This window comes from Pituophis catenifer, unplaced genomic scaffold (genome assembly GCF_029215685.1).
Source record: "Pituophis catenifer annectens isolate HBS135680 unplaced genomic scaffold, rPitCat1.0.hap2 SCAF_8, whole genome shotgun sequence".
Classification (NCBI taxonomy): Eukaryota; Metazoa; Chordata; class Lepidosauria; order Squamata; family Colubridae; genus Pituophis; species Pituophis catenifer.
The window spans coordinates 74,854,588-74,881,455 of record NW_027256888.1 but is presented as its reverse complement, the minus strand read 5'-3'; the positions used below and the strand labels follow the sequence as shown (position 1 = coordinate 74,881,455).

Here is a 26,868-nt window from a genome sequence, read left to right as displayed (position 1 = left end):
TATATTAGTTTTTTATTTTTTAATAAATTTACAGACACTTCTAAAATTCTGTTTTCACTTTGTCATTATGGGGTGTAGATTAATAAGAAAAAAAAGAATTTCAACAACCGTAGAATCAGGTGTAGCGTAACAAAATTGACAAAAGCGAAGGAAATCTGAATACTACATATTAGTTGTAGTTGTAGTGAAGCTGATAGTTCTGGAAAACAGAATAGGGAAAGTATCCAATTTCTTTTCTTCTTCAGCATTTCTGTAGAGAGGGTGCTAAACTTAAGATGTGCTTTTATTTATATATATTATTTGATTTATTATTTTTATATATATATTATTTGTATTATTCAAAGCTAACAGGTCTTGTTATATCATATTTTGTTTCCCAACTTCCTTCTTCACCCCCTTCATTCTTATCTTTACATGAGCATTCTAATTTATACTTATATTTCAATGGCTATTTGTGTATAATCATACTTCTTTTCTATTAATACCTTGTTTTCTCTTCCCCCTCCCTTTCTAGGGAAAGTTATTGTTGCAAATATAAATAGAATATTTTTTTTACAGATTTGTAAAATCCACCCATAAAATAAATTTAGAAAGTTCAAACCACTTTTCTTCTTAAAAAAATTCCATTAATTTATAAACTGAAAAAAATACAGATATATGAAAAGTGATACTTCATTTTTGTGTAGGCTCACTTTGCTTTCAAACTAAAAATACATTCACCCTCTAGAGTGTTTATACAGGGAATGATACTAAAATTTTTGATTGTCTGTAGCTTAATCCTGGCCAGTACAGATGAGACTCTTTCCGGAATCTAAAAAATAATAGAGTTAAGAAGTAAAGAATCTCAGGGAAAATTGCTTCATTATCATGCAGTCATGAAATATACATTGTGATGATTTTCTAGGTAGAATTGATGTGGTGTTTTACTTGCTTGAGAATGATACAATACGAGAGAGGTAGGGCATTCAAGAATACCTAACCTTGGTAGTTTAAGGGTGTGGAAAGTTAAAATTGGTACCATAAATTAGGCATGAAAGATAATTTACAGAGGTGCAAAATGGTGATTAAGATAAATTTTTGAAGCAGTTTAGAATAATTTAGCTGTTAAGTTATGGAGGCATGAAATTAGCCAAATCTAATTTAAAAAGAAAAAAAACCCTGTAGTTTTGTTGCTAGATAAAACCGGTACAAAGTTCACAGTGTGGCTTATGGATGGATGTAAGAATATTACATAAAATAATGTAATGACAATTAAGAGGAATCAATCCAGTCACTCTATTCTCTTAACATCCATACCTGGCTATAGTACTTCCTTAATCTGTAGAAAATAATGTAATTAGAACTCAGAGGTAACTATAAACTCAATTTATTCTTAATAAACTTGGTTGCCTTAACGACTTCTCACTTTTATGTTAATAATTTAATTTGCTGTACTCAACAGGATACATGCTTGAACCAGATCAAGAGCGAAGACCTGATATCTTTCAAGTATCTTATTTTGCCTTTAAACTCGCCAAAAAGGATTGCCCAATTTTAAACATGAATGTAAGTAGATCTGTATTTGTGCTTGCTTTGACACAGTAAATCTTGTTCAGAATAATAAGTAGGAGTGGTAATCAGGTTTACTTTAAAAAAAAAAATTAATTCATCTTCCTCTGTTGAAAAAAAAAACATAACTTTTAACAAATGTAGTATTGACAAAGGAAGAGTTTATTTTTAAAAGTTACTGAATAAGATAATGTATGCTTGCATTGATCATAGGAAACATGATATGCATTTTTAATGCACTTGATATAGTGCATTATACATCATCATGGCCTCATTTCCAAGATATGCTTGTGTCATTAAATAATTGACCAAGTTAAGAGCTACTCACCTGACCTTGTTTCTTAACAACAAAAACAAAGTTAAAAATGCAGAATACAACTGTACAGGTGGTCTTTGAATTACAATGGTAATTGGGACTGGAATTTCCTTCACTAAGCAATGTGATCATAAAGCCACCAATATAAAGCCACCTCTGTTGCTCTGCACTCTGCAAGCAGGGGTGGGCTGCTGGGGGTTCACAGGGGTTTGGGAGAACCTCTAGCTAAGATTCTGTGCAGTTCGGAGAACCCCCAAATCCCACTCCTGGCTGGCCTGTCCCACCCCACCCCTCCCAGGAGTCCCCAAGCGACCTGTTTTGGATGCAGGTAAATGCAGGGCGTGCGCAGAGGCTTGGGGAGGGTGAAAAACGGGCCTACCGGAAGTTTGGGAGCCTGGGGAGGCCAAAAAATGTCTCCCTGCCGTGGTGCTGGAGGCCGACAAGGCCACGCCCACCATGGCCACGCCCACCTAGCAACCGGGCAGAGAACCCCTTGCTAAAATTTTTGAAGCCCACCCCTTGCTGCTCTCAGGTGACTTTCACCATCTTTCCACTATTGACGAGGGGTATCTGGCCTCTCCTTATGTGAGGCAGCTGATAGCCACACCAAATCTGTTTTTATGTCATTCTTTAAATAGCACATACTGTTCCTGTGATACTTTAGAACAGAGGTGTCAAGCCCACGGCCTGGATGCTTCACACGTCCACCCCCGGTTTAGCAAAGGGGAAAAAGTCACTATATGTCATGTGACGATGTGAGACCATGACTTTGACACCCCTGCTTTATAGAAGGTTTCGGAGACCTTTTGAAACCTCACAAGGAGGCTGCAGCCCCAGATAATACCATATATGGGTTTCTTTGTTTATTGTTGGTATGCAATGTGATTATGTTCAAGTTGGTATGATATAACACTTTGCTATTACTATCTTTATTTCCAAAATAAAGCTATTAATAACATACGCTCATTTATTTCCCCAAGAATTCTCCTCTCCCTTCAACTCTTCCTGAGCCCTTGACAGCTAGTGAGGCTGCTGCTAAGAAAAGCCAAATAAAAGCTAGGTAAGTGCAATATTTTTATTAATAATTCAGTGCCCTTTTTGGCATAGTATTAAACTTCATTATGCAAAGCTTTGTCCTGTGGTCACAGATGCTCCCTCCTGAACACAATTTCCCCTGGCACTGCTGTGAGTCCAGGAAAGCTCCTAGTTCCATTTAGAACATAGTTCTATTGAGAATCAGAATTGGTACAACACTATGGTCAGCCAGCTGCTGAATGAATAGCCCCTTGCTCTTGCTTGGGTTGAATCCAAGCTGGTTTCTCCACATATAATCCTTCCACAGCAGTTCCCATTTCCCACTGGCTTCATGCAGATTTTAAAGGGAATGAAGGGAAAGCTGAAGCCTAGAATCCCCCATGATGAATTGACCCCCTCTCCTCTACAACAGTTGATGGACAGAACCTGCCCACTCAGGAACCGTGTTGTTATTGTGCAGTGCTTTCAATCCTTGTGGGTGGTCTTGAAGCTAACAGTACCAAAGGTTGTCAAAAGGTCCAGTAAAATGAGGGTGGCCATGCTCCCTCCATCTTGGCTTGAATCTATACTTGTGATAGTTCTGGATCATAAGTGTCTTCCAGAATGTTTTTGTTGCTCCACTGCTTTCTTTTTTAACATTAATTATATGAAAAGTTTTTTAAAGAGCAGATTAAAATCAACAAAAACTTAATATAAAGGGAGGAAAAAAGCTTCCAATTTTCTTTCCAGATATGATTACAAAGCCATCTCTTACTTTGTGCTTACAAAAAAAGAAAAGCTCACTTTTTATCGATTTTTTCCTAATCGTCGAAACCACAAATCATTTGCATTTTTTTCTGTGTCATACAAAAAGTCTACAAAGGGGATTGTCAGACAGCCATAAATGTAGATACTGGTTTTTTTTCTGTAGTCAAGGAAGTCAACTTAGCCTTTTCTGCAAGTCCATCCTCTTCACAATCATTCCTCCATTGTGGGTGGTGTTGAATCTTTCCACTTTAGAGCATATAGTAATCTCACCGCAGTGGTCAAATAGGTTGCTGCACCACTTTCTCTTCAATGTGAAAGTTGGAAATTGGATGAAATATTTATATCCATTAGCATGTCCAACATTAGTGTATTTAGAGCAGATCTCTTAAGAGGGGGATGGATCAACCTCTTGTTAAGACTGCTGGAATTCACCTGTCTCACAGAGAGACATTGACAGTTCCTTAAATTTTGGCTGTTTAACCTGGCAGGAGATATCAGGGTAGATATCAAATCTACAAACGGGAGAGCTAAAACCGCAAGGAACCCTATCCCTTTTTTGTGAGTTCCACTGGTTTTAGAACTTTCCAGATAATATTACCAAATTAGATGAACTTTTGGCTGCTAAGCTTCCAACTCAGAGTGAATATGAGTGATTTTATTTATAAAACTGCTACTCACTAAAGTAGGAAGACATGATTTCAGCCAGCAAACATTCTGCAGATGCAATAGGGGAAGAAAATAAATTCTACTTCACCACTCTTAATGTCGCCGAGTAGCAGGCTTGTATTTAAGGGCATCCCTGTGTCCAGACATGTTCTCTCCTCATCTACCAACACAGTATTGCTCCAGGCATCTTGGAGCTCCCATATTTTCCTCTGCCTTTCACTCTTTGTTCTCTTGCATATATGTAAGAGAAAGGGTACTTGAGACAAGGATTGTCCATTTAAAGAGAATAATCCGGTATATTTATAAAATCAAATATTTGCTCTTGAATGGTTTCCATTGTTAATAATCTGATTTTGCTTTTTCCCCCCTGCAATGGTTTATTATTGTAGAAACTCAATTTGCACACACTGGGGTACATTTGAAGGTAAACGGAGTGGCACAATCAGGAGTTTGAGTCATTACAGCATGTTACACAGGCGCCCTCTTGTGATAATTGCGAAGAATAAACATATATGATGTATGTATATGTATACACACATACTCTTAAATACACACGTGTACATGCACACAGACACACTGCCTCCCAATGCACAATTTTGAAGGCATAGAAAAAAATATGAAAGATGTTTATGTGTCGCATAATTTAAATAAATTAAGCAGAGATATTTCTAACTTGTGCTTTTTATGATTTTTTTTTTTTTTGCATAATAAGGAATAGGGGTAGAAGCCAGAACATTTTCCTGTTTTAAAACTCTCTTTCAAACTGTTCAGAGTAAAAAAATCAATATATTTTTAAAGAAAACAAGCAGTAGTAAAGAATTCTCTTTGTTTCTTGCTGTGCTTCTTAACTAGACATGATGCATATTAATATAACAGGATGCTGAAAAAAAGGATACAGAGATGAAATTATCTATACTTCCACTGCCAGACTACTAGGCTCTTATTGTGAAACAAGGCCTGGTGACAAGGATTATTCTACCCTTTCAACTGTAACATGTTGTTGTTGTTATTGCTCAGCATTGAGACACAATAGGCTGGTTATGGGGTGAAGAAACACTATTTCCATTCACGCTCTCTTGGTCTCATAGCTGGGAAGAGGAAAAGCTGGTTTTATTTTTATTCGTTTGAAATGTATAAGCTGCCTCAGTCAGCACAGAAACTCTAGGCAACGTGCCACAAAATATACTTTGAAAACAATGTCAAAATGCACAAGCAAAATGGCATAATAATTAGATAATTACAATGCATCTGTTAGTCAATTAGTAAAAGCGGGGTCACAAATCACCTTGGCCAGAACCTGCTGAAAAAAATCAGGTCTTTAAGGGTTCCTTAAAGGACAGCAAGATAGTAGCTTCTGGAGTTTGGGCAATATACTTCCAGCAAGTAAGGGTGGCCACAGAGAAGGCCTTTGTTGAAGTACTGTTGCCTCTGGTGCCTGTGATCCTGCTGGGTCTTACCAGATGGATAGAAAGAGATAGAAAAAGGTGATCCCATAGATATCCAGGCCCCAAGCCAAACAGAACTTAATAGATCCTTGAATTGTAGCCAGTAGCAAACCAGCAACCAATGCAGTTTGTGTCGTAGAGGTATCACATAGATGGAATTAAGTCACCCCTGCCTTGGGACCAACTATAGTTTTTGGGTGGTCTTTAAGGGAAGCCCTGCGTTCAGCATATTGCAGCAGTCCAAATAAGATGCAACTACCTATTTCATTCCCCCACACTCCTGGCCTTCTGGAATAGCCTTAAAAACTGGCTGTGCTTGGAGGTCTGTGGCCCCAATAGGGGCTGTCTATGCAGGGGGTGGCTGATGGGTTAATCTTTCTTAATTTGTAATTATTTTGTATTATCTTTTTATTATGCTGTAAGACACCCAGAGTTGCTATAACTGTGAGATGTGTGGCATAGAAAATACATAACTAACTGACTAACTAAATTAGAAACATTGTGAGTTGGGGAGCTGTATTTGTCAGCTCAGTAATCTTTGTGAAATTCTTAGACACCTTTACCACCCATATTATTCTGTACATTGGCTAAAAAAAGATTATAACAAAGTTCCTTCTTAATTTCTTTTGTTAGAATAACAGATGCCATTGGACCAACAGAAACCTCAATAGCACCACGTCAGAGACCAAAGGCCAATACGAGCACTGCCACTTCTAGTGTACTTACAATTCAGAGCTCAGCCACACCAGTAAAAGTGCCAGTTCCTGGTGATTTTAACAATGAACACAAAGGTAATTTCTCAAACTAATGCAGTGAACTGCAAGGAGCTTCTTTTGGTAACAAGTAGAAATCATTGTTACTTTATTCCAGAATTAGAAGGCACCAGCAGTTGTAAATGTGTAAGAATCAAGCAATTGTGGGGTTTCCCTATGCTTAAATGGATTTTAGCACAGTATGAGGGAAATTGCTACCACAGAGTTGTGAAAACGTGTTATTGTTTTGAAAAGCAATGCATCTAGTTAAAAATTTCTTTGTAGCAAACAGTTCACTCATCCCAAAATAAATGTAGTCTTGTTAATATTTCAGGAGATAATGTTACATTTCAAATAATATTGTGGAGTTCTTAGCAAAAACTTTAATGTGCATTTTAAAATGTTCTAGGAGCCTCAAAGGTTGGAAATGGACACGAGAGCGTATTATCACCGGGAACCCCACAGCAAAACAGAGTATTGCAACAACTGCAGCAAGGTGACTGGAGACTACAGCAGCTGCATCATTTACATCAGCAACAGCAACAACAACAATTGCTCCATGATTCATACGTGCAGCAGGTAACGTGGTGGTTGAGCTGTGACGTGTAATCGCGCTTTAATTTTGCCTCTTCTACTTTCTTTAAAACTTAAATCTTGTAACCTGTCTGTCTTCCTTGCCATTTCGCAGAATGCTTGTTGATTTGTAATGCTCTGAATTTGTGTTGTGCCTGTTTGCTATTTCTAGCATTTTTATGCTGGGTACTGAGCGTAGAGAATGTGAAACTCAGAGTAGAAACAGCCCTCTAACCCCAACCCCCCCCCCAAACTACCCTGTTTCCCCAAAAATATGACCTATCCCAAATGTAAGTCCTAGCTTGATTTTTACATGTACGCCCAATATAAGCCCTACCCCAAAATAAGCCCTACTTAAGACCCTAACCACTCCAGGGTGCACGGGTAAAAATTAAGCTATGGGGGGGGCGGGTGGAGCTACCCTACTGCTTACCTTCGGACAGTTGCAGGCCTTGTACACCACGACACCTGCCTTGCCAGTCCATTTCTTCTGCCTTCAATTGTTCTTCAATAGGCTTTATATTCATAATATCTTTTAGTGGTTGTAGTCAGTGCTTGGATAAATCTTCATATCATTAATTCAAATAGTAAATGGAAAACCTTCATTGTTTATTGGAATAATAAATATGATCTTATTAGCTATATTTTATGACAAGTGCATAAATCTTAAATATATATAAATGTATAATGTTATCTTTTTAATAATTTAATAAATTATTTTTGGCGCTAAACAGCTCAGAGCTCTCTTATCGGCTGCAGAGGCCTTCAGGAAAGCCTTGCTGGCCGCAGGAGAAGTTTCTGAAGGCCTCTGACAGCGAAAAGGGGCTGGGGACGATGTACGCAAGTGAGTTGAGTCAGTGGATGACATCCCTCCCCAAAATAAGACCTGGTGCCTTTTTTGGTGGCCCCCCCAAAAAAGTAAGATCCGGTCTTATTTCCGGAGAAACACGGTAGCTTACCTTGAATCTGTTTTGTTCACAGTAAAGATTTTAGCAATTACTAGAAAATTCCACTGTGGCTTCCCCTGATTTTTTTCCGAATTGCCAAAAACAGTTTTGTTTGTGGGTAAATTTCACTTGATTGAGCAGCATTTGTGATTTATGCAAATGTTTTCTTTTTCAATTACAGTATCAGCAAGCAATGCAGCAGCATGTCGTTCAACAGCAGCTTTTGATACGCTCTGGGTATCAGCAGCAGCCCCCTCCTCCATATCCTGCTATGGTAAATCACTTTGGGAAACCAAATAAAACCCATCTAGCTAAGAAAGGGAAGTTTGGACTGTAAAATAGTTTGATTGCGCTGGTTAACTTCATCTAATTTATTAGACTTTACTTAAAGTAAAACCATTTTGTAAAACCATTTCTTGTTCACTACAGCAAATCAATGAGTTGAGAGTGAATTTAACAGTATTATGTAAATAAATGAAACTCAGAATATATAAATCTAGTGGCTTTTAGCGGAGCCTCATGTTAAAGATATATATTCTCTTCTGGTTCCTTATTTTTCTGTGCTGCCATTTTTTTTTACCTTGGCTTATAAAACAGTGAATATATGTGAAGAAAATGATACATCTTCAGTTTTCAATCCCTTCCATATTATTTAATTCCCATAATATTTAATTATAGAAGAAAAACTTTACTTCCTGAAAAACAAATTGTCTGTAAGGCTTTTTTGGTCAAAATAAATAGACATCATCCTCGACTTAAAACCGGAATTGAATTTGGAATTATGGTTGTAAGTTGTTGCAGTTGTAAGTCATGTGACTGGACATGTTTTTTTGACATAAGTGAATCCAATGGGTATTTTTTTGCTGGAAAGCAGAAGTAAATATTGATAACAGGAAAAATACCCATCAAAAAGAGCAATATTTGTTCAATATTGCATGTTTTTGATGAAGATTTCCCCCCACCCCCAAGAATGTCCTGCTACATCAATTTATGTTCATCATAATGTGGAACTAGATGAATAGGCATACTTTAATTGTGCTAATTATGTAACTATTAATTAACTGGTTTCATTTCCTACCATTTATTTTAACCACTTGTTTGTTTTTTAATGCCAGTATAAATTCCAGATGTTTGTGTTTTTGTGTTAATTCAGTTAAGATGTTCATTTTCTGTACAAGGTATGATTGGGATTATTTGTTTAAGATTTACATGAGGTAGTGTTTTGTAGTTCTGACATTCTTCTCCTTCTCCTTTGAGATGCAGCAGTACCAACAAGCTCTTCTACAGCAACAGGTCCTTGGGAATCAGTTGCCACCACCGAAACGTTCTCCTGAATTTCTTACCTCTCCTCAGGAGTTTTCACCAGCCTTAATCTCTCATTCTAAATCCTTTCCAGCTCATGTTGGTGCAGCTCTGGATGCTCCTTATTCCACAAACAGGCAAGCTTCCTCAACTCATGTTTTTCATAACTATACTTAAAGAACCATCTCACTCCAATGGGATTGGCCAACCCCACTCAATCTGGCAGAAGGGAGTTGGCGGGGTCTAGGAAAAGAGCTTTTCTGCCATGGTTTCTACCCTCTGGAATATCTTGCCCCTCGAGTTCACTCCTATCTAAAATAAAACACTTTGTAATACTTCAAATTCTAAAGGGTCTTGTTCTGCATCGTGTCAGGGTCCCAAGTAATAGATCTATAGCAAGCAAAAGTTCGAGGCAGGTATTCCACAAAGAATAGCTTTATTGGATATATCATATTGGCACAGATCAGGTGAAAACTGCGGGAACCTTCAGAGTCTGTTTTCACCTACTTAAAATTAAATTAAAAGTGTTTCACTTTCTCAAAACAATCCGTCACATGGTCCAATCACAGCTCTGTCTGGTTGCCTGGTGACATCACTCCTCCTTCCTCTGACCAGGTGTGAGAATGTCCTTGGTTCCCAAGAGAAAGCATTTTATTTTGGCTACAAAACCCCAGCTATATCTATCCGCCCCCCCATGCCTCAGCTCCAGTGTGGCAACACTGAAGCTCCAAGATGGTACTTAATGTTCTACATTGTGTTTGATGACATTTAATGTGAATTAAAATAACCTGAAGAGTGCCTGAAGTCATTTTCTCAATCAATTCCTACAGATCATCTTCCTCTGACATGGAGTCTGTTTCCAGCTATCCGAAACAAAACATCAGCAGTCCCCCTGATATGTCTGGGTGGAACCCTTTTGGAGAAGACAACTTCTCCAATCTGACAGAGGAGGAGCTGTTGGACAGGGAGTTTGACCTTCTGAGATCAAGTAAGGGACGCTTGAAGGCTTATTTCGCTTCACAATAAGTAAAAAAGCTCTTTAGGTACAGATGGCAGTGCTGGAGACTGTTTTGTTCAAGGGCCACACAGTCTGTTGTAGAGAGAACTCTTTCTGAGCATTTGAGGGCAAAACTAGACCTGCCATGTGACTTGTCTTTCTGTCACAAAAATAAAAAATAAATAAAATGTGTGCAATAGAAATAATTTTAACATTTTGCAAAAACCACAGAAAACGTCAGGGTCGTATGTTGAATAATTACTTGAATGTTAAACGCAAATGCAAAAAATATAAAAATAAAATGCTTGTGTAACCCTGCAGAATACCAGTTAGCACTGTGCATTGCTTCACTTGGCAGTTTTGTTCTTTTGCACACTGGAAGAGGAGATTCTGTGGGTCTGAAAATGCCTTTTGAAAGTGCCTGAAAGAGGGGAAATGACCCAGTACATTATGTTAATGTTTTGTAATGTATTTTGAGTAGCTTAATGTTAAAGGCTGCTTTATTGTTCTAAATAACAATATTTGAATAAAATATCAAGTCAAAAAGCCAGTGTGTTTACTTGAAGTTGCTTCCCCTTACTATATTACCTATATTGTTCATTTTTGCGGAGATGAATTGTGGAGAAAACACAGAATGCTGTGAAGAATAAATCGATTCTAAACTTGGTAAAAGGCAACCTAACCAAAATATAGGTGATGAAACTAATAATGCATCTTACTGTTTTAATTGGAAGCGTTACTGTCATGAAAGGCTTGTGGTTCAATTTAGACATGTAGCATCCCAGAATTAACACAAACTTCAACTAAGGTTCTCTCTTACGCCCTTCATATGTGAACTAAGAAGCTTAAATCTGGGCTTTCTTTGTTACGTGGCTAAAATAATGGATAATGTCATTGATTGTCATTGAAACATTGCCATCTTATGAGCTGTAGTTTTGATAGGCATATTATTAACATGATGGGCTGACTTCTGAAAGATTACAGTTAAACTGAATCCTTAAATATGAATAAGTTTAATTCATATTGCCAATTGTCTTTTGTTCTCTGTTTTAACACTTTGTTAAAATATAACATTTACTGTATTGCTGTATATTTAACACATGTAACTGAATTCAGGAAGGCTACAGAGAAACTGTTACAGGACCTTTGATAGGTGCCAGTATTAAATGAATGTTGAGTTTTACTTGGTTTACCAAACAATTATTTGATTAAAAATGAATCATTTATAATATCTATTCCATCTTCCACAAAGTTATAAATGCAAAGGAGTAAATTTTATTCCTTAAGCAACTTGATAAAATTGGATAACTTCATATGATAGAATATCCACACGAGGATCAACCATAATTGGATTTTAAATTTCTTTGTGTTTTATGGTTAATTTTTTTCCAAATGTTTTCTTGTAAATTTAATGGGAAATTTTTTAATGTTTTGCAAAAGTGCAAGAAAGTCGAACAGAAAGCTTTAAACATTTAGTAATTTATTAAAAACCTATGTATTAAGTTGAAAGCAGTAGTTTTATAATTCATAGTTTTGCACTGTTTTTCAGTTTATTTGGAATGTATTTACTCTGTAAATTTTCAAAATGCTTCCCTTTGAAGGAGCCATGATAAAACATTTGCTTTTCCTCTTCTCTGAATAAATGTTTCAACTTCTTCTCAAATGCTTTTTGTTATGTACTGGAATGTCCTTTTCATAGCATTGGAAACATATAACATTTTGATATCTGTTTTGGGGCTGCTTACCTAAAGAGCACACAATAAAAATTCAATATTACTAATAAAGTATTTAATCACCCTGGAAGAAATCTATGATAAATGTGTAAATAAATATGTAAGAGTTGAAAGGATTTCACAAAATGTCTTGCTTCTCAAACCACAATTAGATCTAGAATTACTTTCTGGGCCCTACCTATTGATATTAACTGAAGATCATTCCCCAAACTGTATTTCAGCCATTGGAAGTTGTGCTGTTAGTAAGTGAATTGCAGTTCTGACTTGAAGCAAGAATTGGATTTAAAATAGACCCAATAGATTTATAGCATTCTTGTTGCACTTTGTACAGTTCCAGCAATCTCCACAGTAAAAAACTGATAATGAATATAATATCAGGGTTAGTGATGTGGGAAAACCCAGGTTTTTTTCTTCCAAAGTACTTGTTTTCCCCTTAATTATTTAAGTAACTGAAGAAACAAATGCAATTTATTCCATTTTGATAAACAAGTGAACTGAATTACTGCTTGAAAAATTTGGATTGTGAACAGTATAAGGATCTGAGCCTTCCTGTAGTTACAGAATTGAAATATATAAATGTAAAGTTTTTTTCTTTATTCATGAGAATGTTGTCTTCCAAACTCACTTTTTGTACCTATAAGTACACCTACTAAGATAAAATTCCAGTATTTATCCTGTTGTACTGCAAAGGTCTCTAAATTTACTTCTGTATAATTAATAGTAGATTCAATCAAAAATGCAGAATAAACAATCCGGTAGGATGTTTTGATTATCCATTCTTGCATATCCTGAATGAACAAAAGATAATACAGTAATTATGATTTAGTTATTATACTGTTAAGTTTTTAAAATCTGTATGTAGCAGAGAAACATTTTTGTACTGAATAGAAACTCTTGGAATATGCCAATTCTTTTTCAGTTTCCTTTCTTGTAGAAAAGGAGAAATAATACCAAAGGACCCTTAAGTATAATTCATTTTTCCAAGACTTGACTTAGGTAAAAAAAGAAAAAAAAGAAAAAGTCTTGCATGAAGAATATTCATTTGCTGTGATTGAAGGTTGAAAGTTAAGCGTTTTATGTTATTCTTTGTAATGTGTATTTTAATTACAATTGTCTTTTGCTTTCTATATCCCTACATGGTGTTGATTCTGTGAATATTTTATTTTTTAATTCGTTTGACTCTTGTACAGGCTAGCTGGCTTTGATCACTGGGGCCCAGAGAAAAACTTATATTGTTTTAAATTGCTTTAAAAACTGATATAGCTGTCTTCTTGAATGACATTTATAAGGAAAATTTTAAATTGATTATAAATATTCTACCTTTACTCTTCAGTGAAATTTCATTCACAAAAGGATCCTGTCCAAAAAAAAAAAAAAAAAAAAAGCAGATAGAATGTTATTGTTTGAAAAGTTAGGTTTAGCAAGAAACCATGTGGGCAAAACTGATGCTTTGTTAGTTTTCAATTGTTTCAGAAAGAAATGGGTCTCTTTGATTTATAGAAGAGATAATCCGTATCCAGCTAATGGCTCAGATCTACACAGGAAAGAAATTCTCACATTTTGGGCTCTTCTGAAAAAACGATTCTTGCACTTTGAGAAATGACCAGGCTCTAGCCAGAGAGGGAATGGGCTGAGGCAGTTTGCACAAGCTGGAATTAAGCCTTAAAAATAAGCAAAGTGGAATATACTGGTCTTGGCAGCTTTACCCAAAAGAGTTTCTTAAATTGGAGCAGAACTGTACTGCGCTGTTAAGAATGTCAATTTTTTTTTAAACTATAGATTTCTGAAAAAGAGTTAAAGAGCAGGTGCAGTGCAGCTTTCATATATGATAAATTGCATAGTCTTTCTATTGCTAACAGTTTCTATCTCTGCATGCTTACAGTTGCTGTAAGCATGCAGTTCGCCTGTGCTTTATATTTAATTTTGACAGGTGTTTCTCATGCATTGCTAGGACAGAGAATAGTTCTGCGGGAGAATGATGAAAGAGTTAAGCCATTGTTTTTAAATTAATGAAACATGAAACCCTACAGAATTCTGAATTAGTATGAAATAACAACAGTGTCTTTTCATGCAGAACCTAGCCTTTAAAGTATTTGAACCTGACTAATAAGTAATCCTGGAAAAACTCAGAAATTAAACAATCATTATTTTGATTTCTTGAATTTCTTTACCCTTTTATTAATGCATGTTGTCCTGTGGCTGCTGCACAACCTGTGATGTCTCCTTGGCTTGGATATTTATTAAATTCCGGACAATTTTTTGGAAGCAATAATTAAATTTGTCCCTTAGTTCAACTAAATGTTTGGGTTAAAAATTGAGGTATTTTTTTGTTCGTTCGTTTGTTTCTGTTTGTTACCCTTCTGCAATTTATCTCAGAAGGGTTGCAGGAAGAATTTTTGGATATTATTTCCACGAATGAAAAGAACTTTTATTAAATACAAACGTTAAACCGGCTTAAAAGTTGCCATTTTTGTTTTACTTTTGTTTTTGTTTTTGTTTCGTTTTTATTTTTGCAGACAGGCTGGCGGAGAAGAGAACTTCCTTAGATAAGCCAGTGGAGTCACATTCTGCTCCACTGACCCATCCTCCGGAAGATCCCTTTGGTTCTGTTCCTTTCATTTCACACGCAGGCAAGTCACATAATATACCATGACTTTATTTTTATTTTTTTTACGTGTAAATTTATCTTGATAGAAAGGAAATGGGGCTGGTTCAGTGGTATAAGTTCTTCCCTATGATCAATTAGAGAACCAAATAGATCAGGGGTGTCAAACTCGATTTCATTGAGGGCCACATCAGGGTTGTATTTGACTTCGGGGGCCGGGGTGGGCATGGCCAGCTCAATGTCACTTTGTGTCAGGGGTGCCTGTGGTGGCCCGATTGCTCTGCCAGTGAAAATGGGCTCCCAAGCTCCGTTTTCACCTGCGATGGCCTCCTGCAACCCTCTGCCAGTGAAAACGGAGCTCAGGAGGGCCATCCGCGGCCTTCGTGAGCTCCATTTTTGGCTGTGATGGCCTCCTGAAACCTGTTGCCAGTGAAAAGAGAGCTCTGGAGGGCCGCATATGGCCCTCATGAGCTCTATTTTCGCTGGCAGAGGCATTGTGGGCTGGTCCTTCACTGTTTCCAGGGTGGCCCCGTGGGCCAGATCTAAGCACTTCGCGGGCCGGATCCGGCCCTTGGGCTTTGAGTTTGACACCCCTGAAATAGATTATTCCCACTGTTTTCTTCCTGAACACATTTGATAGACTATTTTTTCTTTTTTTGGCAAGTCAATTCGCAGGTAGTCCTTGACGTAAGAGCCCAAAATTTCTGTTGCTAAGCAAGACAGTTGTTAAGGGGCAGCCCATTTGACATCCTTTTTGCCACAGTGGCATGACTCACTTAACAACTTAAGTTGTTAAGTGAGTCATGCAGACGTTAAGTGAATCCGGCTTCCCCATTGCCTTTGCTTGTCAGAAGCCGGCTTAGAAGGTTACGAATGTTGGTCACATGACCCTGGGCATGAGTACATGCCAGTTGCCAAGCGCCTGAATTTTAATCACGTGACCATAGGGTTGCTGCAATAGTCATAAGTGTAAAAAAAAAACCCCCCAGACATGTCACTTTTTTCAGTGCTTTTGTAACTTCGAATGGTCACTAAATGAATGGTCGTAAGTCAAGGACTACTTGCGTGTTCTCTATATCCCACTGAGAGATAAATGCAGTGTTCAGACACACATTCAGGAGGCAGTCTACTGATTTTGTGGTTTATTATGAGAGCCGTGGTGGCGCAGTGGTTAGAATGCAGTACTGCAGGCTACTTCTGATGACTGCAGTCTGCCTGCAATTTGGCAGTTCGAATCTCACCAGGCTCAAGGTTGACTCAGCCTTCTGTCCTTCCAAGGTCGGTAAAATGAGGACTCAGATTGTTGGGGGCAATAAGCTGACTCTGTAAACCGCTTAGAGAGGGCGTTAAAGCACTGTGAAGCGGTATATAAGTCTAACTGCTATTGCTTAAATGCTATTATTATCTTAAGCATCTTTTCCGATTGAAATAAATCTAAATTTTGCATATAGAGTTCCAACATCCAGATTTCACCACAGAAGAAATGGACACGTGGCAGGAGGTTGAGGTTCCAATAGTGCAGCCATTTTAAGTGCCCCCCCTCCCCCGCCTTCAAACACTCACATCTCAAAGTAGGTGAGGCTTAGGCAAAAGAACGCAAAAAAGAAAGGGAAATTGAGAAATAATATTGGTCAGCCTGAGGGGTAAACCAACATTTATATCCAAATTGGCTCTACTAGTGGAGAAATAACCTACCCCAATGTTTCTCAACCTTTAAGGTGTGCGGACATAAATTCCCAGAATTCCCCAGCCAGCATAGGGAATTCTGGGAATTGAAGTCCACACACCTTAAAGTGGCCAAGGCTGAGAAATACTGATCTCTATCCAGTAACCCCTAGGCACAAATATCAAAAAATGCTGACTTTTCAGTCCGAGATTAAATAATCTCCTGATAGTTCTGCGTTCTGTGTCCGATTATTTGGCTCTTCTTTTTGTCAGATGTACATTTTGGGAAGCAGCTGATAAAATCTCCCGGGATCTCTTCAGTACAGTGGTAAAGGCCCAATTATGCATTGTTGCAAATTCCCCAGGTGAAAAGGAAGTCGCTAATATGGTTTTCTGAATAAATCATACATATATTTCTTGTGCAATTAATGTCCCCCTGGCAAAACAAACCCCCAAACAAAAGAGTTTTTGCGTGTTCCTTTGTATGCTAATCAGTTTCTAATTGAACATCAGTTTGATAATGTAATTTGAATTGATGACTTTATCATGTACCAAACAGGATTGCAGGTAGTCCTGTTTTAGCAACTGTCTAATTTAGCAACTGTTTTCACGTATAATGATGAAAAAGTAACATTTTGATGAATCCCCACATTGCAAGTCTGTAAAACAATGGAAAGATGAAGTGAGGTCATAAACGTTTTCCCTTAGGGACCATTTCACTTAACAACTGAATAGCTGGTCCCCATTGTGATCCCTAAACAAGGACTGTTCTTTTTCTTGAATGTTTTTTACACTGTCTTATAAAAATATAATAATAGAGAAAAAGAAAGAAAATAATATCTAAGAATCACAGCGTAACAATAAAAGGATAAATTTATTAAATACAATATGATTCTTAAAATTACAGGTAGTCCTCGATTTATGACCACAATTGAGCCCAACATTTCTGTTGCTAAGTGAGACACTTAAGTGAGTTTTGCCCCATTTTACCACCTTTCTTGCCACAGCTGTTAAGTGAATCACTGCAGTTGTTAAGTGAGTAACACGGTTGTAAAATGAATCTGGCTTCCCCATTGACTTTGCTTGTCAGAAGGTCGCCAAAAGTGATCACCTGACCCCGGGACACTGCCGCTGTCATAAATATGAGTCAATTGCCAAGCGTTTGAATTTTGATCACGTGACCATAGGGATGCTGCAATGGTTGTAAGTGTGAAAAACAGTTAAAAATCAACTTTTTTCAGTGGCGTTATAACTTTGGTCACTAAATGAAGTGTTGTAAGTTGAAAGCTACCTGTACAATGTTCTTACAGATCTTCTACAGTTTGAGGGAATAGCTGGCTCTAAGAAGAAACTGGCAGAGCTGGATTCCTGGAGGGGGTCATATAAACAAATCCATTACGGTGTGCAGTATTACATAGGAAGGTTAGCCAATATGTACAGATAGTCCTCGACTTACAACAGTTCACTTAGAAGACTGTTCAGAGTTACAACATCCCCGAAAAAAGTGACTTACGACTGTTTTTCACACTTACGACCATTTCTTATCTCGTGGATAGGGAGACGCTGTCCTCTTCTGTAAGAAGGGAGTTTGAAGAAAGAGCAGAACCCATTTTCCTTGAAAAACAAGTTTAGAAGCAGTGGATTTGCATAAGCTGACTAGGACAAGTTGAACAAAGGAGAGCTTTCTTCATTCATGAACACAATGGGTGTTTCTATTGATGGTAGAATGAGGTTTTATATTATTTGGAAATCTGCGCAACCTCATAAACAATATCATGAACACTTCTTCCAAATATTGACTTGATTACTTTCTATAATTTTACCTTTAAAATATGTGGCTTAACCACATATTCTACCTTTAAAATATGGGACTAAATCTTTTATATGTCTTCGCAGTAAGCTTACAAATCCAAATGTCTGAATTATTTTCAATAGAAAGAACTCCATTAATCAGCAAAAGGTAACACAGGCCAGAGTTTACTTCTTCTGGCAAAGTATCCCCCCCCCCCATTCCTGAACATTACTACCAAGCACTGAGAAAATTGAGAAAACCAATAACATCCTTGCTGTTTTTCTTTTAAAAAAGTGAATGATTGGGGAATGTGTCTAAAAAGCCTCTCTTCCCTGGTTTGAAACTGGACTTCAAGCCTCTGAATTATTTGTTCATAATTTAGTCTGTTTCATAATTTAGAGTAATACTCGGCTAGTAATAACTACCTTTCTGAGCCATTTAGAAATGGAGGAGTAGTTAAATATGATCAAAAGCTAACTGGAGAACATATTGATTGATTGATTGATTGATTGATTGATTGAATTTCTATACCGCCCTTCTCCCGAAGGACTTGGGCCGGTGAACAGATTAAGATTTCATATACATATAATAATATTTTTTTTATATAAACAGTAAATAATAAATTGAATCAACTTGGTGTATCTGCTAAGATCTTGGCATAGAATTTAGATGTTTATGCTAGCCCTGCTTGTTGAAACAGAAAGGTCTTCAGGGCACATCGGAAAGTGCGAAGATCTGGGATTATTTGTATTCCAGGGGGTATTTTGTTCCAAAGAGTAGGTGCCCCCACAGAGAAGGCTGTCATATGTCGTCTAAGCCATGATTGTCCAATCTTTTAGCTTGCCAGGACTTGCTTTGAGTGAGGAGGAATTAACATACTTCCTTTTTAAAAAAAATTTTTATTATCTTAAGGGGCCGCATTACTAGTTGACCAAGGTTACATGCGACCTTTGGACCACAGGCTGGGCCCACCTGGTGTAGGCCAAAGATTCTTATACATAAACTGGAGATTATTGCTTATTATTCTACATAGAATTCAGACTGAGACCGATTTTATTCCTTTAAAGGCAGGTTTGAAATGCTTGAAATAAATACCAGTGCTTAATACAGGTAATCCTTGACTTACAACAGTTCATTTAGTGACCAATTGAAGTTACAACATCGCTGAAAAAAGTGATTAACGACTGTTTTTCACATGTACGACTGTTGCAGCATCCCCATGGTCACATGATCAAAATTTGAAAGCTTGGCAAGTGGTTCATATTTATGACGTATCCCGAGATCATGTGATTGCCTTTTGCGACCTTCTGACAAGCAAAGTCAGTGGGGAACCCAGATTCACTTAACAATCGTGTTACTAACTTACCAACCGCAGCAATTTACTTAACAAGTGTGGCAAGAAAGGTCGTAAAATGGTGCAAAATTCACTCAACAAATTCTCTCTTAGCAACATAAATTTTGGCCTCAATTATGGTCATAGCTTGAGGACGACCTGTACCTAGATCAGCCATTTGATCTGCCATTCATTCCCTGTTTGAAAAAAAAAAAGAGATAATTTTCTCAAAAATATTTCTCCTCGATGATTAACAGTTACCAGGATTGAGAACTCAGAATGGAAAAGATTCCCTATGTATTCCAAACACTGCAATGCAGGAAGCGGGTGAATGGAATGAGGGAAATGCAGTTTGACTGTCCCTTAAGTTAAAAACACTAAGCAAACCACTAAATCTCTTGACAGCGTTCAACATCTGCCTCTCTTTCTGTTGTTGAAGACTGCAGATTTAGTTGACATCTCTGGCAATCCTTGAGCTAACATGTGGCGGATTGCTGGGGAATGATGACAGCAGTATGTTCCCAATTCAGGAAGAGCTTTAAAAATGGTTATGCCCATGGGTTTCTCCCAGTTTTTGAAATGATGAACTAGCAGAAGGCATGTAATTACTACAGTTGTTACAAGCCATTCATCCTCTTATAATCGGATGTCTAGAAAATGAACACAGGAACAGAATTTTTTTTTTCCCCTTGAAGATTGGGATCTTAATGATTAAAGATGTTCTACCTGCATTGGATTTGAGAGCAGAATTACAGCCTGGTACAAGAGGCAAACCTGATTAGAAGTGATATAATCTGCACATTTTCTTGCGAACAGATGTTACGCTGCCCAGTTCTGAGCTGTTCATAAATGCAGATTTGAAATGTCCATTGGAGCAGTTTTGAGATTACTTCGATCAAATCTTTTTCTACATGTTGTGTATTACAACATTATTATGGCATTAATTTAAAAGTGAATTTGAAATTTCTCTTTCTCGGGCTTTTTATAAATGTAAGAATATTAAATGGGGGGGAAGGTTGACATAGGAAGTTGAATTGGGTTAAGATATGGATTTGGTACCTCTTGTGTGCATATACTGTATTTAAAGTAGCATTATGCTAGAACTGCTGTTGAGTTAATATCTGGATTCATTTGGGCTTAACTGTTTTTTTTTCCCTCTGTAAACTGAATGCTCAAAACAGAGAAGTAGTTTTAGAGCAATTTATGAGTTACCTGATTTATATGTTATCTCAACCAAGCAAATGTTACATGTAACAAATTATCTTCCTGATATAAAGGGAAAGTACGTCATCTTTTAAGATAAATATTTATAGATAGATAGATAGATAGATAGATAGATAGATAGATAGATAGATATAGATATATGAATTTAGCTGTTTTCAGTTATACAAATAGAAGTATGCCCATATTACCAACAGTTTTAAAGTTGGTATTTAAACAAAAATAATTATGCTCATTTTAAAATAATAAGTTTTTAATTTGAAAGAATAATAATTTCTGTAAGCAATTTTAGCATATAAGGATACGTTGAAATGGATTTCTGAAAGTTCTTTATTATGACTGTTACTTTGGGGGAATACTCTCACATCAAGAAAGTGAATCTACATATTCATATGACTATAAAGTCCAGTGTATGAAATGTAGCACAACATATTACAGTATCACACTTGAAAAACAGTTATTAATGTTTTTTCATTTTTAAAAAATGGGTGGTTCTCCCCCCCCAAATTATTTTTATGACTATTTGCGGGATTGGATTATTACTATAGCAGTCTGCCCCTATACCTTCTTCCCTGTTTCTATTAATTACTTCCTTAGTTTGGGATATTGTTGAAGTGTAACTTTTGTGGTAGAGTACATTAATACTCATTTGTTGTCAGTAAATGTTTTAGTGCTTGTCAGGGAGATGAAAAAACTTTAGATCAAATCAATGTAATATTGTAAGGGGAACTTTTTCTTTTAATGTAAAGGAGAACAATCTTAGCAGAAAGGGAAATTAATAGAAATATGCTTACTTTCAAAACACCTTGATTAAAAAACACATTTCTTTGATTAATTACTGTACTGGGTGGAATGAATCCCACTCTTGAATATTTTATGAACAATATATTATTACTAGGATTTTTTTCCCTTGCTCTTTTGTCTTGGAAGGCTCCCCACATAGTATATTACAAAGAGCAGTAATTACCAGGCTTACAAAATATGCAATACTGTGCAAAAAAAAAGAGGAAAAGGAATGGGAAGGCAGAAGAATGAAAAATGAAAATAGATACTATTTTCTACAGTTCACAGGCTAGAAGGAATGGTTAAAATATTTTGCCTTGATGGTTGATTGATGACTTATAGGCATGAATAGAGCAGGTTGTAACCACATCAAAGGCAGCAGCTAAGGGTTAAACATGTACTATATATGTTTGATATATCTATGGTACATGTGGATATTAATCTTAGAAAACCGTGGATAGAAAATTATCCCTCCAAATGCTGATAAAATATTGGATGCAACAAAAACAATCAGTATTGGCTATTTAATACTTAGAGCAGGGATTTCTCAACCCCCGGGCCATAGTCCGACACCTGGCCACGAAACCGGGCCATGCAAACAAGTGAAGCCCCATACAGGCAGCATGTGAAATCATACCTTCTCAGGTCCATGGAACCGGTCCCTGGTGCTGGTTGACTTAGAGGGCCGCTGACTTAGAGAACATAAACAGTTCTAATGTTGTGAAGAGAGTAAAGAATAAGATAGGTTTTGTCTCAAAAGACTTGGAATCTAATAGATATACTACAAAAGGAAACAGGAAGAATGGATGCCTGGTACTTTCTTTGCTTCACAGTGGCCTTGTTACAGATTTTGGTCAGTTAGATGGGTCCAGATGTACTAATCTGCTGCTCTTTCGACTCAAAAAGCAATCACAGCAGTTAATCCAAAGCTCCATTTATAGGAAACCAATAACTGGGAAGCACGGTTTAAATACAAAGATACAGTTTTCCATATTGTAAGGAAAATAATTTCTCCTTAACAACAGTTTGATGAGTGAAATGAGACAGAAAATTTCCTTGATGTGTTGAGATAAATAATGCTAGCTTCACATGTAAATGGATCAAAGCTAAATCTGTCACTAATACCCTAGGGAAAAAAAAATACAGTATATAGTTGATTCAAAGTGTAAATATCAGCCTGGTATACTTTGTGAGAATATTAAGAGGGCAAATAAAATTGATCAATAAAGGGGTGTATTTTATTATGTAAAGATTTAGGTGAAATCTGAAACACGTTTGCTAGGTATTAAATTGTATGGATTCTTAATAATGGAATTCTTAATAAACAGATACAGAGCTGTATTGCTAGAATGCTGCATGCCAAACTCCAATTAGCTCCAAAGGAGTGCGTTTTCAGGACAGAAAAGCGTGTGGAAAGGACAAAATGACTAGAGAGTGAAATATATCATGAAGGAAATGTCAGCTTCGGATTGTTTATCTTCAGTGTGTGAAAATAAGTGGTGCCGAGATGTGGGACAATCCAAACTGGAAAAAATCATTCAATAATGAAATAGAAACATTTCTAAATAAGCATGTGATCAGGAATGGCATTACAAACATAATTAAGTACAGTACTTCAGTACATTTCCTTTTAAAACTGTTTGACTTACTGTATATAAATAAGATAAGAGAAAGTGCTGACCTCCATTATAAAGTCCCTACTCAGAGAATGCAAAATGATGGTTGGTGGGAAGACATCTGTTGATGGTTTAGCAGAGGAGTTGCTATTGAGAGTGAATGTACTAATACTAGGATATGCCTTTTATGGCTGTAAGGCAGGGGTGAAATCCAGCAGGTTCTAATAGATTCTGGAGAACCAGTCGTGGAAATTTTGAGTAGTTCGGAGAACCGGCAAATACCACCTCTGGCTGGCCCCAGAGTGAGGATGGATTGGGGATTTTGCAGTATCCTTCCCTCAGGAGTGAGGAGGGAATGGGGATTTTGCAGTATCCTTCCCCTGGAGTGGGGTGGGAATGGAAATTTTGTAGTATCCTTCCCCTACCATGCACACCAAGCCACACACACAGAACCGGTAGGGAAAACTTTTGAATTTCACCCCTGCTGTAAGGCTGAATTAAAATTCTAGTTTCTGCTTTTTTGTGAGTCTAAGAATCGTAGCTTGTCCAATTGTACAGTATAATGTAAAAGAATGTATTATATATATGTATGTGTGTGTGTGGAGGTGTGAAACACTGATTTGAAATTGAAGTTCTTTTGCCTGTTCTTCATCCTTTCAGGCTCCCCAGGAAATGAAATTAATAACCCAGCCAGCAATCTAGAAAACACGTTAGAGAGTCTTTCTAAGTATGAGAGGTCAAGCCAGGTTGTCAAGGACCAGGATGCTGGAAAGAAGGCTGTGGAAGCACCTGCTAAGAAAGGAAACGATGAATCGGAGAGTGATTTTGAATCTGATCCCCCTTCTCCAAAGAGTAGTGAGGAAGAGGAAGAACAAGAGGACGAAGAAGTCTTGCAGGGTGAGACTGGAGACTTCATTGATGACAACGATACAGAGCCAGAAAACTTAGGCCAGCATCCCCTTCTCATGGATTCTGAAGAAGATGTAGAAGATGACGATAAGCACAGTTCTGACTCTGACTGTCACCATTTTAGGCCTGCAGAAGAGGTACCTTGCGGCAGATACAGAGAAGGACCTGGCAATATAGAAAGCAGAGAGATGATTCTTCCCTGTCCTTCATTGACCAAGTTCCCGGGTTCCAGTTTGAGCCCCAAACAAGAATTCGATGTCTTTGGAGCGGTTCCGTTCTTCGTTTTGCAGCCCCAGGAACAAAAGGATACTTCTTCCCACGTCGCCCATCCAGAACAAGACCAGGACGACTTCGATGTCTTCACCAAAGCCCCCTTCAGCAGAAGAATATCTCAACAAGAGGATTCGATCCCAGGCTCAGAACCTCAAATGTCTCCTGTTTCCCCCAAAAGCGTGGACGTTTTTGGCTGCATCCCGTTCCAGCCTGTTTCCATCCAAAGCTTCCACGGTGAAGCAAGAGAGGATCTGTTCGGGCTCATCCCGTTCGAGGAGATCACCGGGGGGAGCCAGCAGCAACACAAGGCGAAACAGCAACAACGGAATCTGCAGAAACTCTCTTCCCGTCAGCGGCGCATGAAGCAAGAGGGGTCCAAGAGCAATGGCAAGCGCCATCATGGAACCCCCACCAGCACCAAGAAGACCCTGAAGCCCAGTTACCGGACGCCGGAGAGAGCCCGAAGGCACAAAAAGGCTGGCCGCCGAGATTCCCAAAGCAGCAACGAGTTTCTGACCATTTCTGATTCCAAGGAAAACATAAGTATTAGCCTGTCGGATAGCAAGGACAGAGTCAATCCCCTGCAGGGTGATGACAATCTCCTGGATCCCTTTGGAGCCAAGCCTTTCCATCCTGCCGAAGGGCTACGTCTCCCCCAACACCAAGGATTGGCTGACAATCGTGGGGATCACAACATGGCAATGCTTGGGAGACCTAGGCAGAGCTCCTTACTTGGCAGCATTCATTCTGGCGACGGCGTAAAATTAACAGATGATTTTGGAGCAGTTCCTTTCACCGAACTCGTGCCAAGTGTGAAGTCTCAACAGAGCCAGCAGCAACAGGCAGTAGAGTTAGATCCATTTGGGGCAGCTCCGTTTCCTTCCAAACCGTAGACTCTTTTTTAGGAAGATCTGAATTCTTTTTTTTTTTTTTAAACAACCTTGGATTTAATATGCCACTCTAATCCATTTACTTTGGTTGAGAAACAAATGTTTTGTTTTGTTTTAAATCTGCTTATTTCTCTGCTGTGACTCGACAATGTTAAAGATGCAAGATCAGGATAATACAACGGTGAGAAAAGTTTGAGTAGAGAAAATCTTTCCAAAAGTTAGATCAGAAGATAGTAGCCATCACTGAGGATATTGGCTACGACTAGAACAGGGGTCTCCAACCTTGGCAACTTTAAGACTTGTGGACTTCAACTCCCAGAATTGGACTTGTGGACTTCAACTCCCAAAAGCAAAGCTGGCTGAGGAATTCTGGGAGTTGAAGCCCACAAGTCTTGAAGTTGCCAAGGTTGGAGACCCCTGGACTAGAACATTCAGAATTGTATCCTTTATAGAGTGCAATTACACTTGAATTGATGGAAGCATCAGACCGGGTCGAACGAATGAAATGGGACCTTATCAGTCAAAAATCAAGAAAACGTCTGAAAAAAGCCAGGTTTATTTAGAACTGCTTCATTGTACCTGTTCTAAAGGGTTTTTTTTTTTTTAGAAAAACACTCTCCTCTTAACATTTCTGAAAATCAGAGCTTGTGGTCTTGATACTGGTTCCTAAACTTACATGAAGAAACCCAAATCTTTCTATCTGCCTGAACTGTGCTTTTCCACAGTAAGTGCCATTAATATAAAACAGGGATTGTTGTAATTCTTAGGATTTCAAGAACTTAGTTGGGGATGTTGGAAATGGGAATGGAACGAGAAAGCAGCAGCACTAACAGTTAGCTTCTTGCAGCACTTTGAAGATTGCCATTTCAAGAAGAGAGCGTGGATTACTTGCATACCATACCAACCCAGAGAGAAGATGGGGAAAACAGCCAGAAAATTGTAGCAAATTCAGACCTATAAAGAGTTTAAATCAGAGTTTTTACCCCATGTCTGCTCGCTTTACTGGGGTTTTGTATTTCATATAAACTGTATGTACCCCACAAGGTTTTTAATCTTCTAAAATGGTTCTCACCTGATTTTTGAATGCTTTCTGTATTACATGATTGTACTTTTGTAAGACTTTATACAAAACACACCGATCAGTTTTCAACAAAAGGAGGTTTAGAATGGAAGGCTTAAAAATGATGCTCTTTTGAGTCTCTTACCATTACCGCAGAGTAAAACCAGCAATGCCTTAACAGCCAGGACCACGTCCTGATATAAATTTACCTCTTGAGCCAATTGGTGCCCTTGAGACACAGATTGTAACATTTGTAGAACTTCGGTGAGTAGACAGTACATTTTTGGAACTTTCAATCTGAGCAAAGGAATCTCTAATGTCTTCATTCGCTGTTGGTCATTCTAGGGGCAGCTGTGTTTGTTCAAAATAGCCATTTTGATGTCCTGCAGTTCCTTTTCGGTTTCGTGAAAATGGGTGTCTTTGAAGTGAACATAGTAAAACGTTTTGTCACAAAGAATGGCCAGGATCCAGAGATCATGGCAGGATCTTTTTGGAGTATGTGTGTGTGTGTCAATCAAAAATTGCTAAACGTCTAGCACAGGGGTGTCAAACTCAATTTCATTGAGGGGCGCGTCAGGGTTGTGTTTGACTTTGGGGGGCCGTGGCGGGTGTGGCCAGCTCAACGTCACTCGGGGGCACCTCTGGAGGCCCGAGCACTCT

The 26,868-nt window shown here is 37.9% G+C and overlaps 1 protein-coding gene across 2 annotated transcripts in view; it reads left to right on the top strand.

Moving 5' to 3' along the window:
• Positions 1-25,695, top strand: part of BMP2K (BMP2 inducible kinase) — a 53,835-nt gene extending 28,140 nt beyond the window's left edge. Inside the window, exons 8-16 of one of the 2 annotated variants that reach the window (XM_070948414.1) lie at positions 1,442-1,545; positions 2,845-2,924; positions 6,391-6,548; positions 6,919-7,088; positions 8,211-8,303; positions 9,293-9,468; positions 10,162-10,319; positions 14,578-14,691; positions 23,737-25,695. In XM_070948414.1, coding sequence (XP_070804515.1) covers positions 1,442-1,545; positions 2,845-2,924; positions 6,391-6,548; positions 6,919-7,088; positions 8,211-8,303; positions 9,293-9,468; positions 10,162-10,319; positions 14,578-14,691; positions 23,737-25,151 — 2,468 coding nt within the window. In that variant the 3' untranslated portion in view covers positions 25,152-25,695. Of the gene's footprint in view, positions 1-1,441; positions 1,546-2,844; positions 2,925-6,390; positions 6,549-6,918; positions 7,089-8,210; positions 8,304-9,286; positions 9,469-10,161; positions 10,320-14,577; positions 14,692-23,736 lie in introns of both variants that reach the window. The other variant, XM_070948413.1, reaches the window with a different exon arrangement.
• The last annotated feature ends 1,173 nt before the right edge of the window (positions 25,696-26,868 follow it).